At 37.8% G+C, this 13539-nt stretch overlaps 1 protein-coding gene across 1 annotated transcript in view; it reads right to left on the reverse strand.

Annotated features, from left to right (window-relative positions):
- The window catches only part of CCDC171 (coiled-coil domain containing 171), a 149963-nt gene that overhangs the window by 82078 nt on the left and 54346 nt on the right, over positions 1–13539 (reverse strand). Inside the window, 4 exon segments of the mRNA XM_062609002.1 lie at positions 1712–1828; positions 2544–3048; positions 10815–11003; positions 12884–13051. Of these exon segments, the coding sequence (XP_062464986.1) occupies positions 1712–1828; positions 2544–3048; positions 10815–11003; positions 12884–13051 (979 nt within the window).

Raw genomic sequence — 13539 nt, forward strand, 5'->3', positions numbered from 1 at the left:
CAAACAAAAAACAAAATACCCTGACAATTCAGTGAACTTGTATTCAAACTGAATCTAAGAGATTATCCCAAGACATGCTGGAATGAGAACCAAACTAATGAACAGTGTGAAATGATTGTAAATGTCAAACCAAACCCTATTTATTAAAACCTAAAAGCTCCAGAAAGGTGTCTTAAATCACCAGAGCACGTAAGTCCAAAAGTTTCAGAGATACCTGAGCAATCTTGATTTGGTTTCTTTCAACTGCCTCACATGGTTCCTCAGAACCTAGCCATCTTTAACAGTAATTTTAATTTAAGACACCAAACCATGCCATATTGTACATCCAGACAGCACCTCCTGTGATATCCAATCTGGACCTGCCATTATTTCAAGATCTGAAGAGAGCAGATGCCCCTCAGATTTCCTATTTATATCTAAAATAAATTCCCAAATCATTAAAGTCATTTTGAAGGTTCGAATCCTACTTGAAATATGACTTAGAGAACATAAAATAATTTCCTAAGTATGCAAGCTTTCTTTCAAATATGTTCCTTCAGAGCCTTAACACTTCAACACTTCTGGAATTTCACGTCAAACTTTAAATTATTTATTACTACTTTTTTTGAACCACAGATTCTTGGGAGACTTTTGATCTCAAGAGCAACAGAATTCCAAGTAATACATGAAAAGTCAGACCTTGAGGTTCTGTGAAAATTATTTAAAATAGAGATAAGCTATGAAAAATCACCAAAGTGTGGTCATAATATTCTCAGCATGGCACTTCCTAATTCTCAAAATGAAAACTGTGTTGAGTGTAGAGATATCAAGAGAAGTCCACCAGAACTCTCATATACTTGAATACCAGCAATATATCATGAGGTCTAGGGTATTCTAATTAGTCACTTCAGCACATCGATGCTGCTGTAAAGTTTATCCTTTTCAATTTGCTGTTCTTTCTCAACATTACATACAGAGGAACACTTGCAGCAAAACCCTGCAAATATTATGAAACATAATTCAAACTTTGTTTTTTAAGGGTGTAAATTGAAGTTACTGAAAACAGGAAAGAGCACCTGAAACTGAATCAAAACACTTTTGATTCAATGGCTGATTTCAGGTACCAGTTTACTGAAAACAGTATCCATCAAATTCAATTGTTTTCCAGATCTGGAAAATCTAGATTAATATCATATAAAATACAAAAGATAATTATTTCTTTTCAGTCAGCAGCAGCAATATCCCAGGTTAAATATGTGTGGGGTTTAGGGCCTACATGTAAGAAAACCACAGATGAAATAGGCACAAATTACATGTATTTTCTCTATGGAAAAAAAAATAGTTTGAGCTTCAGTAAAATACTTTTTGAATATTAGAACAGTGGAACAAAATAACTTCGAAGCTTGTAAATATTATTTCCTTGGAAGCTTTTGAAAACAAGTTTTCCAAATATCCACTGGCATGGTGTAGATGGTTCTTTTTCGGTCTCACAGCAATGGAGGAAAAGATGTTTATACACTTTTTAGAAGCACTTTACAGCCTACCATTTCTGTGACTCTATACAGTGAAATTACAAAGTATCCTATCACTAATTAAAGAAAATTAATCTGTTCCAATACAGCTCTCCAGAGATTTGATCCAGAATAGTTTAGATAAAATCCCAAAAACTGAAATCATGTAAACACCCTGATTATTTTTATCTTATACAACAAGAATATACTTTTAAATTTACCTGTTGTGTTAACAACATCCTGTAATTCAGTGACAGAACTTATAATTGCAGCAAGGAGGTTAGAACTAGTAAACCAGCTGAATGCTTCAACACAGTGAATTTGCTCCTCTTCATGACCTGTGAAACAGAATTGTAGCTAGCAATAAAACTAGATCACTAAGACAATACTATCTCCTGCTCTTTCAGAAATTAACCAAAACTAGGTGTACAAGCTCCAAACTAGCTCTTCTTTCAGGACGATTTAAATGTATTAAATATGCTTCCAAAGCTACTAAAAGGAGTAGAAAAGTAGACAGATCTCCTAGATTGGGAAACATTTTTGATACCATTTATCCTTGCAGCAGGAAGCATGAGCTGATCCAGTAACAGGAAGGGCCAGGAAGATTACATAATCTCTAAAGAAAATTTAGAAATCCTTTATTAATATTTTACTTGAATCAGAAAGCCACTTTTTGCATTTTTAGTAGGAAATAAATATGAGAAGTTAGTAATAGAAGAGGAAGCACCTTTTCAAAAATGTACATTACAATGTATTTACCATAGAGAATGTGGCAGCAACTAGTTCTGAAATCTGCAATGCAAATGTCAAGAATATCAAACAGTATGAGTTCACATGAGTAGCTGTAACTTTTCTTTCAATGCTTAACAAACTGTTTCCTTTTCAGAGAAAATTAAATTTGTCAAGAAATCCAGAAATCACAAATACAGAAACTACATTTATAAAAAGGTCATTAAATTTGTCTTTACACTCAATTAATAACATTCCTGTTTGTTATTTACTAACCACGTAATTTGACATAACACTTATCAAAGCAGAAAACCATTTGCTTACTTGACACATTATGTTTGCCTTTGGATTCTCCTATACAAACTAGAATTCCAATGCCTTCTTTGAAGCCATCTACCCAGGAGAAGAGGGAACTAGAAGACTGGGCTAAAACTTTAAATCTGTTAGCTGCCAAAACTGCAATCACACCTCTTCGAAAAACATGAATCAAGCCTTTGAGTTTTCTTTTCTTTCGTTTTGCATCATCTTGACTGTCTTCCTCTACATCAGAGAGTGCATGAACTAGGGTCCTAATCTCCTGGTTCACTAATTCATAAATGTTGACCTGATCCTGGAGAAGGTCCCTCTGGGAAGACATAGCACATGATCGGCCATAGAGAGGATACAGGGCACCTGCCAACAGAGCACAGGCTACCAGGAGAGATGAATGCTCCTTCTGAACCTGTGTCAACATGTTTTTCACAGAAACATTTTCAAGGGCTAATTTATCCCGTCTTCTTTCAAGGACATAAATTTTTTCCTTGTTTTTTTCTGCTGTTTTTTGGTATTCCTGGGATAAGGGGAAAAAAGAAAATCAGAAAAAAAATTACTCAGAGGATATTTTTTAAAAATAAAAAAATCATTTTTAGCTACACAATTTTTTTTTATTTCGGGTTCAAATAACCCATTAAAGGAACAAAAAAATATTACTAATGACTGTTAAAGGATCTCACCTAACAAGCAGTTAGAGAATCAGATGTATGAAAAGAATTCAATAGCACAAGGAAAATCTGCACAATCTTCAGTTAGAAATATGATAATCCACTAGTACTGCAATTGCCCACAGGAGGTCTGACAGTACCCGATCGTCCACAACACAGTTTTATGAGCTGGTTTAACAATAAGTAATTGCATCCTCCATTTCAAGAAAGAACTTTGTCTTTCAAAGCAGAAATGAAAGTTAGTGTAAGGGAGAGTAAAAAAACAAGTAAGACTCTGGAAGATAAACCTAAACAGATTGGCAGCAGCTGGGAAAGGGGAACTAAAGGTGATCTCTTAATTACTTTGTAATCAACCCCCTACTTATATATTCACAGATTAATTAGGTCTCATACAGCATTATGTTTTCAAAAGGACAGTGTAATACAGATATTTTTATTTTGACTAGTGACATTACAGATTTTTTTCAACTTGCAGAACAATTTTTATTTTCCTCTGTATGCCCTGATATGGAGAAAGAGGAAGATTTAAAACAGTAAACCAGTCCAGCAAAATGAAAACACTAACAAGCCAGGGAATGCCAGGACTAAGGTTAGACCATGCACAGACTGGTTGCTTTTGATAACATGCAGTTCTTGTACAGAAATCAAGACCCTACGCTGGGACCTCAGAGACTTAGATTGGTTTCTTGATGCATGAGAGTCCTCTGTGACTGCAATAACCACTTGAGGCTACATTTAAACAAGATCCAGAGATAAATTGTAGGCACTGTTCACAAAGAACCCACAAACTCAAGTTAAATACTTATGCTCCAGTTACAATACATGAACACAAAACCCCAAACATGAATGGAATGACAAGTCTGTATGATAAAGAAAAGAGAGGTTTATGCTAAGGTTTAGCTACCTCTCTTAGAGCTATAGGCAATTTTGTTGAAAGTGGGGTGAGGTTATTTCTGCCAGCGGTGTCCAAAAGAGAAGTAAAATGGTATCATCTAAACACATTCCCATGTGTTCTACTTTGTACAACTCCCAAGCAAGCAGCAAGGGGGGCACCCTGGTTTTTTCACCCTCCTCCACACTGCAAGCACAACAGTTGAAAAAAGATGCACAGCTCTCCATAGAATGGAAATAAAAGATTCCATGCTTCTATAGAGCGGTACCCTAGTCAGTTCAGACTGTCTTTTTTGCTTCAGAAAAGGAAGAATTTGTAGTATTATTAAAATACTTTCAGTAATACGAAAATAGAGTAGGTAACTAAAAGATTTAATTACAGAATGCAATTTACAGGCGTCATATGTTACTTACTACTCTAAAATTAAGTATGAACATGTACAATACTTTCAGTGCTACTGCATTATTTAGTGTTTGATTTTTACAGAAAAAAAACAAAACAAAACAAAACCAAAACCCTGTGATAGCATGACTGGAAGGAACTGAAAAGGTAAGCTGAATTCAGAAAACAACTTACAGTTTCTAGCTGTCACAGATGAAAGGCCAGTATCCAAGTAAACAAAGTGTGATCCCTACAGGGTTGTTGGGCAGCAATACTAATATTCAGGGCTCTACCTAATTAAAGCTTATTTTTTAAAAATAATTTAGTCTTTTTATGACTACGGTTATATGGTAATACGGAAAACTGAACAAGACAATCTCTGACTACAGAAATGCAAAAGTTTTGTAAGTAAATACCCCTTGATTTTACCAGCTAATAATTGCTTCTGTCTTACCCCACACTGTTTCGAGTGTTTTCTTCAAATCTTAAAAGCACACTTTTTGAAAGGGACACCATTTCTTCCTAAACATTGGCAAGCCAGCTTAAGGGACACCTCACTGGGTTGCAGAGCTTGGTGGATTCCAAGAATCCTTACCAAAAACCAGGTGCAACTAGCAATACTATTTCACCCTACTTCTTACTATATCCTTACCTTTTTTTCTGGCTTGAACTGGAAACTAGAAATAGAATGACACTATGAGTTCAAAAGGTTTTCCTGTATTTCAGTATTTTTCTAAAAATATACATCTATATATCTAACAATATCAACACCGCTGTCCTCCCCTTCTTTCCTGTGCTTTAAGTACATCGGCAGACATGTCTATCAAAGACACCCAGTGGGTCAGGAACAGTATAGTTGCATGTACTTATCCTGCTTTGGCACTGATTGCACTGACTTTTGATACAACTGCAAGATACCACAGCCTTTAGCTATTTCACCAGCCTTGCTATAAAAGCCAGGCTGCCAAACAACAACAACAAAAAAAACAGTGCAAATAAGATATTTTTCCTCCCTAGAGGTCTTTTTCCCTTTCCCATTTAGAAAAACCTTTTATTTTTCTGTTGAAATTAACATTTTTTAAGTAGCTACACGATTTTTGTCTTGCAACACGTTTTTGCATATCAGAACAAACCCCTTCTATTTTAAGTGGTTGCCACAAAAAAAAAAAATGGGGACAGATTAATAAATGTCTACATAATAAAAAAACAGCAACTGACAGTAAAAATTCAGAGGACATTTTCTGTGAGAGTGTGCAAAGTCTAAATAAATATTTTTGAGAGGCTAAGGAACAAGCACAGTAGCATTTTCAAAATGGCACACCATCAAATCAAGAGGACTGCACTCCTGTTACAGAAGGCAAGTAAAAAGCATATGCAATTTAGGCTCCATTAACTCCGCCAACAGAGACCACTGACAAAGAAAAGCAGTATCTATAGAGTGCCTGTTTACTGCTGATCTATGATAAGGCCACTCTGGGAATTTTTGTCCTAGAGAAAAACAGTGAAACTGCTTTCTGATTACATCGTCCATCTGGCCTACAGTAACAGCTTTGAAGTAGTTACCTATTAGCATCCATAGATTCTATCTTGCAATCAGGGACCCTGAACAGCATGGCTGGGGACAGAAGCAGTGGCAGGTGTCATCGCTACTAAAGCCTGAAGGTACTGCAATATTACAATTTAATCATAAGGAGACCATTCTGAAGAGCCCTCACTCTACCACAGCTCCAAGAAAGAAAAACAGTAATTTCCAACATACTCATACTGCTGTGTAGTTGGAGCAATCAGCAAACTTCTGAGAGTCTGAATTGACTCAGTCTCAGTCTGCCTTTGTACATGTACTGTCAACTGCAAAAACTAAAGAAGTCTCAACCCAGGATCTCTGAGGAGAAAGTATCTAGAAAAAGGCACAGAACACTGGTTGAAGACAAACTTGCAAAAGGATGCATCCTATGATGCACCATTAGCTTGGTGCATGACAGTAAAAATCACTACTCTTCCACTTCTGGAAAGGGAGCAGTGCCTACAAGGGATTGGTTTATTGAACTGCTTGTAATTAACACTCAGATTTTTGGATGGAAAATACAGCAAATTATTACAGTTTCCTTGTACTGCTAGAATAAATGTCCTAGAGTGATGAGACCCACAGTTCTACAATGAAATACAGAATAATGGCAAATCATATTCCACTTGCACTGATTATATGTTTCCTATAAAGTTTAATGAATAAAGCCTGTTAATTAAATTTAAATATTGCATTCTGTATGTTTACATAAACACTGGCATACAGTAATATCTAACAGACCCTTAGATGACATTCCATAACTTGAGGCACATTTTTCCTTGTTTCCTATGGAAATAAGGCGACAAAGTCAATCTGTCCACACACCTATGATCCAAAAGAGCAGTGATCTTGCAGACAAATAGGGTAAAAGACAGTCAAGTCTTATGAAAAACAAGCAATCAGGATTAGGATAGCCCTAACAGAAGACATCCAGGGACCCTATGGTTTCCAGAAAGGTAAAGGTTTCATCTGGTATTTGCAGGCCCAAAGTCAGAAATACAGAAGAAATACAGAAGAAATTAAGACGCTTCTCTTTCCAGACTGACACTGAATGGTAAGGCAGGCAACTGGAACACAGGATGGAAAAAAGATGCAACAAAGTTTTGTCGAACACAGACACACACTGCCTAGATTACAACACTATCAGCCTGTACTCCAACTACTGTACTCCAACCTGCAATATGAACTACAAAACATGCCCATCTATTTCTAAGGGAAAGCATTTCCCTTTACGAAACCCAGCAGAGACCTGTACTGCAAGTTGACAGATGAAACTATTTTCTAGAAGACACGCCTAATGCACTCTCCAAAGAGAGCCATTATTTCAGAACAGGCTCTGATAGCTCTTTACATATTTCAGCTGAAAAGACCAGCTGGTTCAGCACCATCCCAAAGAATGGTACAGTACTGCACAGCACCGATTCTCCACAATATGCTAAGAATTCCACAAGAGATGACTCAGGACTTTTTTTTTCTTTTTTCAGCATCTGTAGGAGGTAGAAATCTAAACTGTGTGTCCCCTTTTTCTTTAGCAAGGTGTCCTGGGTTCAGCAGTAGCAGTCAATTTTTCTCCTTCTTAGTAGCTGGTGCAGTGCAGTGTTTTGACTTTCAGCCTGGGAACAGAGCTGATAACACTGATGTTTACCCTGACCAAGGACTTTGTGAGTCTCATGCTCTGCCAGGGAGGAGGGGAGGCTGGGAGGAAGCAGGGACAGGACACCTGACCCAAACTGACCAAAGAGGTATTCCATACCACAGCACATCATACCCGGGGAGGCAACTGGGAGTTACCCAGAAGGGCACTCTCTTCTTGGTCGGGCTCGTTTCAGCAAGTAGTATCGTATTCTCTTCCCTCGTTATTTCTCTTATTATCATTGGTGGTAGCAGCAGTGGTTTGTGTTATACCTTAGTTACTGGACTGTTCTTATCTCAACCCGTGGGAGTTACATTTTTTCGATTCTCCTCCGAATCACTCTGGGAGCGGGGGGCAGGGGAAGGAAAGAAAGAAGCAGGGGGAGTAGAAACTGCGTGGCTGACTGGGTTTAAACAATGACAGTTTCTTTTGGCCCCCACCATGGGGCACAAGCGGTTGAGATAATGACAGATCTGACCGGAGTGTGTCTAATCGAATTTGTGATAAGCATTCATTATTTCGGATTAATAGTCACTTGTCACAATGCTGATTTATTGGCTCTCAAAGTTGTTCCTCTTGATCTCAGTTTCAGTATATTGCACCTTACTTAGAGGCAATTTGCTGTGTTAATGTTTTTCAAGTGTGGGGCTTGGGCTAAGGTTCTTGTCTCATTGTACTTTATGGTAATGACTTGTAATACAATAGAATCATTGATCATGAAACTGATCTGGCTTATGTTCCCAGTGTGGTCACCACCTTTATACTTTGGGAGGTATATAATAGAAGTGCTTAGCAATTACACATCTTTTTTCTCCTCGGATGCTCAACCTGTGAAGGAGACATCCTTTTACCCTCCCAGTCCCCCCCTCCAGACCGTTTACATTTGAGAGTTTTGAAGTTTTTGAATGCCCTTTTAATATTGTTGAGACTTGTTTGCTGATTGTGATGGGGATCACCATGCTGGCATGCATACAGAGTGTGTCTTGCCCATGACCATTTCGTCTGATTTCAAGAGTTAAGCAGAGTCAGATCTGGGTCTTGTCTGGGGTTAAACAACGATATAGGAGGACCAAGAGATTTTCCCTGAGGCTGGACAGCCATGAGTGGCAGGGTGTGTGGGATAGTATGGGCAAGTATCTAGGTCAGTGGGCCCCTCCAGTACTTTGGAATTCCACTACCGAACAACTGCAAAATCCAGAAGAATTAGTAAAACACTTAAATGAGGTGTATGAGGCCATACCAGAGATGGACAAATCATGGCAACGTGCTGGGGCTTGGCCTATGCTTACAGGGCCTTGTTCAACACTATCCAGCACCTTCAAAAGGAAAAGAATGTCGGCGGATCTGAGGGCAAAGCAACAGTAGCGCAGCTACTCCAGCTCCAAGCACAGCATTTGGCTGCAATGAACAGCGCAGCTACCCCAGCGACAAGTAGAGCAGCTACGCAAACTTCGACTGCAACAGACAGCGCGGCTACCCCAGCTGCAAGCACAGCACTGCAAAAAAAAAGAAACCGTCATGGTTAAAACACAGTCAGCCACACAGTTTCCTCTCTCCCCGCTTCTTTCTTTCCTTGTCGTTGTCGGCCCCAACACCGCCCCCCCCCCCCCAGCTCCCAGAGGCATGGGGAGGAGAATCGAAAGAATTTAACTCCCATGGGTTGAGATAAGAACAATCCAGTAACTAAGGTATAACACAAACCACTGCTGCTACCACCAATGATAATAATGATAAGGGAAATGACAAGGGAAGAGAATACAATACCACTCGCTGAAACAAGCCCGATCAAGAAGAGAGTGCCCTTCTGGGTAACTCCCAGTTACCTCCCCGGGTATGACGTGCTGTGGTATGGAATACCTCTTTGGTCAGTTTGGGTCAGGTGTCCTGTCCCTGCTTCCTCCCGGCCTCCCCTCCTCCCTGGCAGAGCATGAGACTCACAAAGTCCTTGGTCAGAGTAAACATCAGTGTTATCAGCTCTGTTCCCAGGCTGAAAGTCAAAACACAGCACTGCACCAGCTACTAAGAAGGAGAAAAATTGACTGCTACTGCTGAACCCAGGACACAAGGAAAAGTAATTTTTAAAATTAAGCTGTCTCATGTTATCATTCTGTTTGTTGGCAATGATTTCATTAGACGAAACTACAGGATGTTGGGAGAAGTTAATGTAAGTCTGGACGCCACTTATTCTACTTACAGGGATACTTTTAGTATTGTAAATATCCAATGTGAGATGTAAATATCAAGCAAAAAATATATACAAGATTTTAACTCATTCCTAAGAAATTACCGTGAATTGCTCTGTCTGAAGAACACTTTGTAAATACATCTGTCAGAATGCACAGAGCTCCAAACCCAAGAGCTGAGTCAAATATTCTCCTGATGAAGTAGCAAATAACAAGGCCTATTCATTTCTCTGAAATGAATGGAAGTCAAAATACAGCACTGCACCAGCTATCACAAAGGAGAAACATGACTGCTACTGCTGAACCCAGGACACTCTATTTCATAACACTTAACTGAAACACGTGTAAAGTAATGTAACTGAAAAGACAATGAACTGTGTTTGTAGAATAACAGTGAAAATTTTAGATTGCAAACAACTTTTCTAACAATCAGTGACAGCAATTTTACACTTCTGAACCACTGCTCATTGTAGTATTTGTATAATAGAGTCCTTTGATACTGCAGAAATCTACAAATGTAACTGTTAATTGGTCAGAATGTATATGACTAAATTTATCACCAGATGACACCACATCACCATTACTCTACAGAGTCTTTACAAAGCAGGACACTGAAGATGTAACTGCTGCCCTGTACAATTCTTTAAATAGGGCATTTCAGTCTTACAGCTTTAACATTCTCAAAATAAAAAAAAATCAATAGCAACTGTTACACCAAATTAAACAAATCACTTTTGGAATGTTTTAACAAAGTAATTTGTTTCTTGCTAGAAGTGAAGTTAATGCTAGCAGAATAGGGGAGAGTGTGCCAGGTTTTTAATTTTTTTTTAATTATTATTTTAAAGATATAATGAAACTCCCAAACAACCTTAAATTGGTTAGTAGCTGAAAAAAGTACTGAAATAATCCATTAAATATTTACAAGAAAAAATAAAAAAAATCAGAGGTTCATAGCACCATACCTGTACCCTTGCATGAACTTCCCCAAGGAGACCATAGTACTGCTGCTCCATATACACTTTTTGTTTCTGCCAACAGCTTTCCTGTGCTTTCATTTGTTCAGCCATTTCGCTAAAAGTATCTTCCTGGCTCTGCTGAAGCTCCTTCACAGTATCAGATTTGCTCTTACAAATACATTCTAGGTGAGATATCTGTGTGACATATATTTAAAAAAATTCTTTTACCTCCCAAAACACTTTTTTACTTTAATTGTACATATTAATTTAAGCACAGGCTATTTCATCATAAAATCAAATTGTAATTTCTTCAACACATTTATTTAAACTAAGTAAAAACCTTTAATGACAGATTGCTTACTTGACTCCTTCAAGAAAACTGAGACATATCTAGGGATAATGAATTTTCCTTGGTTTCAGTTTTGTCATCCTTATAACACCTTGCATATACCTGTTGCCTTCTTTGTTGGAAACATGAACTGGACACTTACTGTATTACTCTGAAACAAGTGCAGTAAATTTTGTGCTGCTAAATTAGCAAGTAATAATAAAAAAATAGCCCTTTTTTGGGGGGTTTGTTTGTTTTACTGGGAAGTTGAAACATTCCACGTATTATTCAGCACTAAAATAATTTCAGGAAATTTCAGTGCACAGAATGTTTTTCTTCCAAGTAGCTCATTTGTTTATGATGTGTTTTCAACAAGCATGAAGGGATTCACTCTGTGGTCTAGTTTTGCAGGTCTCATGCAAACTAAATGGAGAAATGAGTCAAGCTAACAATGATCTCTAAATACACATGCCTATACTTCATTATTAGTTACTAGATACTAGAATATCAGCAAGATATCTTCCAAAGAGATCACACAGAACTTCAGGAGAAAAAAATTTGTTCTCAGTAAGCAGGTAACACACAGGTAACTTCCCCAAATCACTGAAAGGCTGGTGGGAACATGGAAAGAGCCCCAGAGACCTCAAAATCAATGTCAATAACCATACTAAATTAAAAAGCAAGAAATGATAATACACAACCCCCCCAAACACTGCCAACAATGTTCAAGCCCTTCCCTTCCATTCCCTTTCCTCCTTGACATCAAAAGGAAAATAGAACCATACATCCAATCTGCATAATCCCTCTTTGGTAAATTCCATTGACTTCTGCGGTGTTTACTAAACAATGGGCAGAGTGAAAACACAGTTCACTGTAACCAGCCTTGTCCCTTAATCCAGCCATAACAGAGGCCACAATTCCAGCGGATGAGAAACTCCTGAAAGAGCTTTCCCCTCCTGTGCCTGAAGAACAAAATGTCAGAGCAGACAAGATCTGGAGCCACTGTATTAGACTGTATGACTAGCCTGATCAGTGCAGGCAGAACACGAACTGAAATCCTGAAGAGTGGCATACGTTACCCCTTGGAGCCAGTTTAAGTTATTTAAAAAGAAGTCTTTTCATTCCTGAAAACACAGGGATTTCCGGGGAGAAAAGCCATGTAAGCTTATTCACATTAAAATCATTCAGAAAAGTACATCATCTCCCTTAAATATTGACAAACTTTATGAAAATAAATGTTTTTTATTGTATTTCTGAACACAAATTTCATAATCCAAAAGTTACAATTAAACCAAATAAACACACTAGCATTTTTTCAGATAGTACCTCTGAATCATAAACATGAAATTTAAAGATGAAGATCCTGAAGTGCATTTTGTTTCTGTTTTATGCTAAAATAAAGAGTTGCTTTATTAGTGTAAATGACTAAGTCCTTTGAATTGCTTCATCAGTAAGATTAATTTATTTTCTTTTAATTAGGTCCCTGTGGCTAATATTGGCTAGTACTATTAGCATGTCCTGCACAGAAAGTGGAGCTTAGAGACTTCATACAGACTTCAGTCACATTTACATGCCCACAGCAATGGCATCAAACCGAGTTGTAGACAAGCCATAATTAATGGTACTGAATTATTAACATCCAAATTCTTTTTGAAATAAGATGAATGTCAGTCCTTTTTAATGATACTGTGATGTGGACAAATGTCACTGAATTTAATAGAAGTAGCTGGTGCCTAAGGACACTTACCTTCTCATTAGCCCCGGTGAGGTCTAAGATCAGGGCATCAACATTCTCCTGCAAGACTGCACAAAGCTCAGACCAAGAGAATCTATCTATGATGCCTTCTGGTTGTTTTATAAGCACACAGCCTGCTACCAAACGCTGGTATAAGCTATGGAGGAAGGTTAGCTTCTCCTGAAACAAAAAGAAAAATTAACTGTTGTATCTCAACAGTGTTATAATCCAAAGAGATGCATCCTATGTGTAATAGTGTGAGCTGCACACAGCTGAAAAACCCACAAAGCTAATTCTCAAATCTTGTCAAAATTCCTCAATCCCTTGTTAATATTTGCAGCCATACGTATTAAAGCCAGAGTAAGGAAACGGTTATTCAAAATTTGTCTGATTACACAAATAAAGCCAGCCCAATCTTGCAGTGGTCACAACTAGATCTGATACAAATAAAAATTTTCGTGCTATTAATAGATGCAATCTGATCATTCATGTTAACACGTTCAGGTACAATCAAATTGTACGCACCTCCTATATCTGCCCAATACATAGAAAGTTGTCTGATTAGTTTAGCAGCATAGCACACTGCTTATACAATTACCACTCTAAAGTCCTTAAAAAATTATTTTTGTGCTGATTATGTGTAATAGACTTGTAGCTTCATCAGTTAA

The sequence above is a fragment of the Pezoporus occidentalis genome, unplaced genomic scaffold (genome assembly GCF_034315485.1).
Source record: "Pezoporus occidentalis ecotype Australia unplaced genomic scaffold, CSIRO_AGI_Poc_V1 ctg133, whole genome shotgun sequence".
Taxonomy (NCBI): domain Eukaryota; kingdom Metazoa; phylum Chordata; class Aves; order Psittaciformes; family Psittacidae; genus Pezoporus; species Pezoporus occidentalis.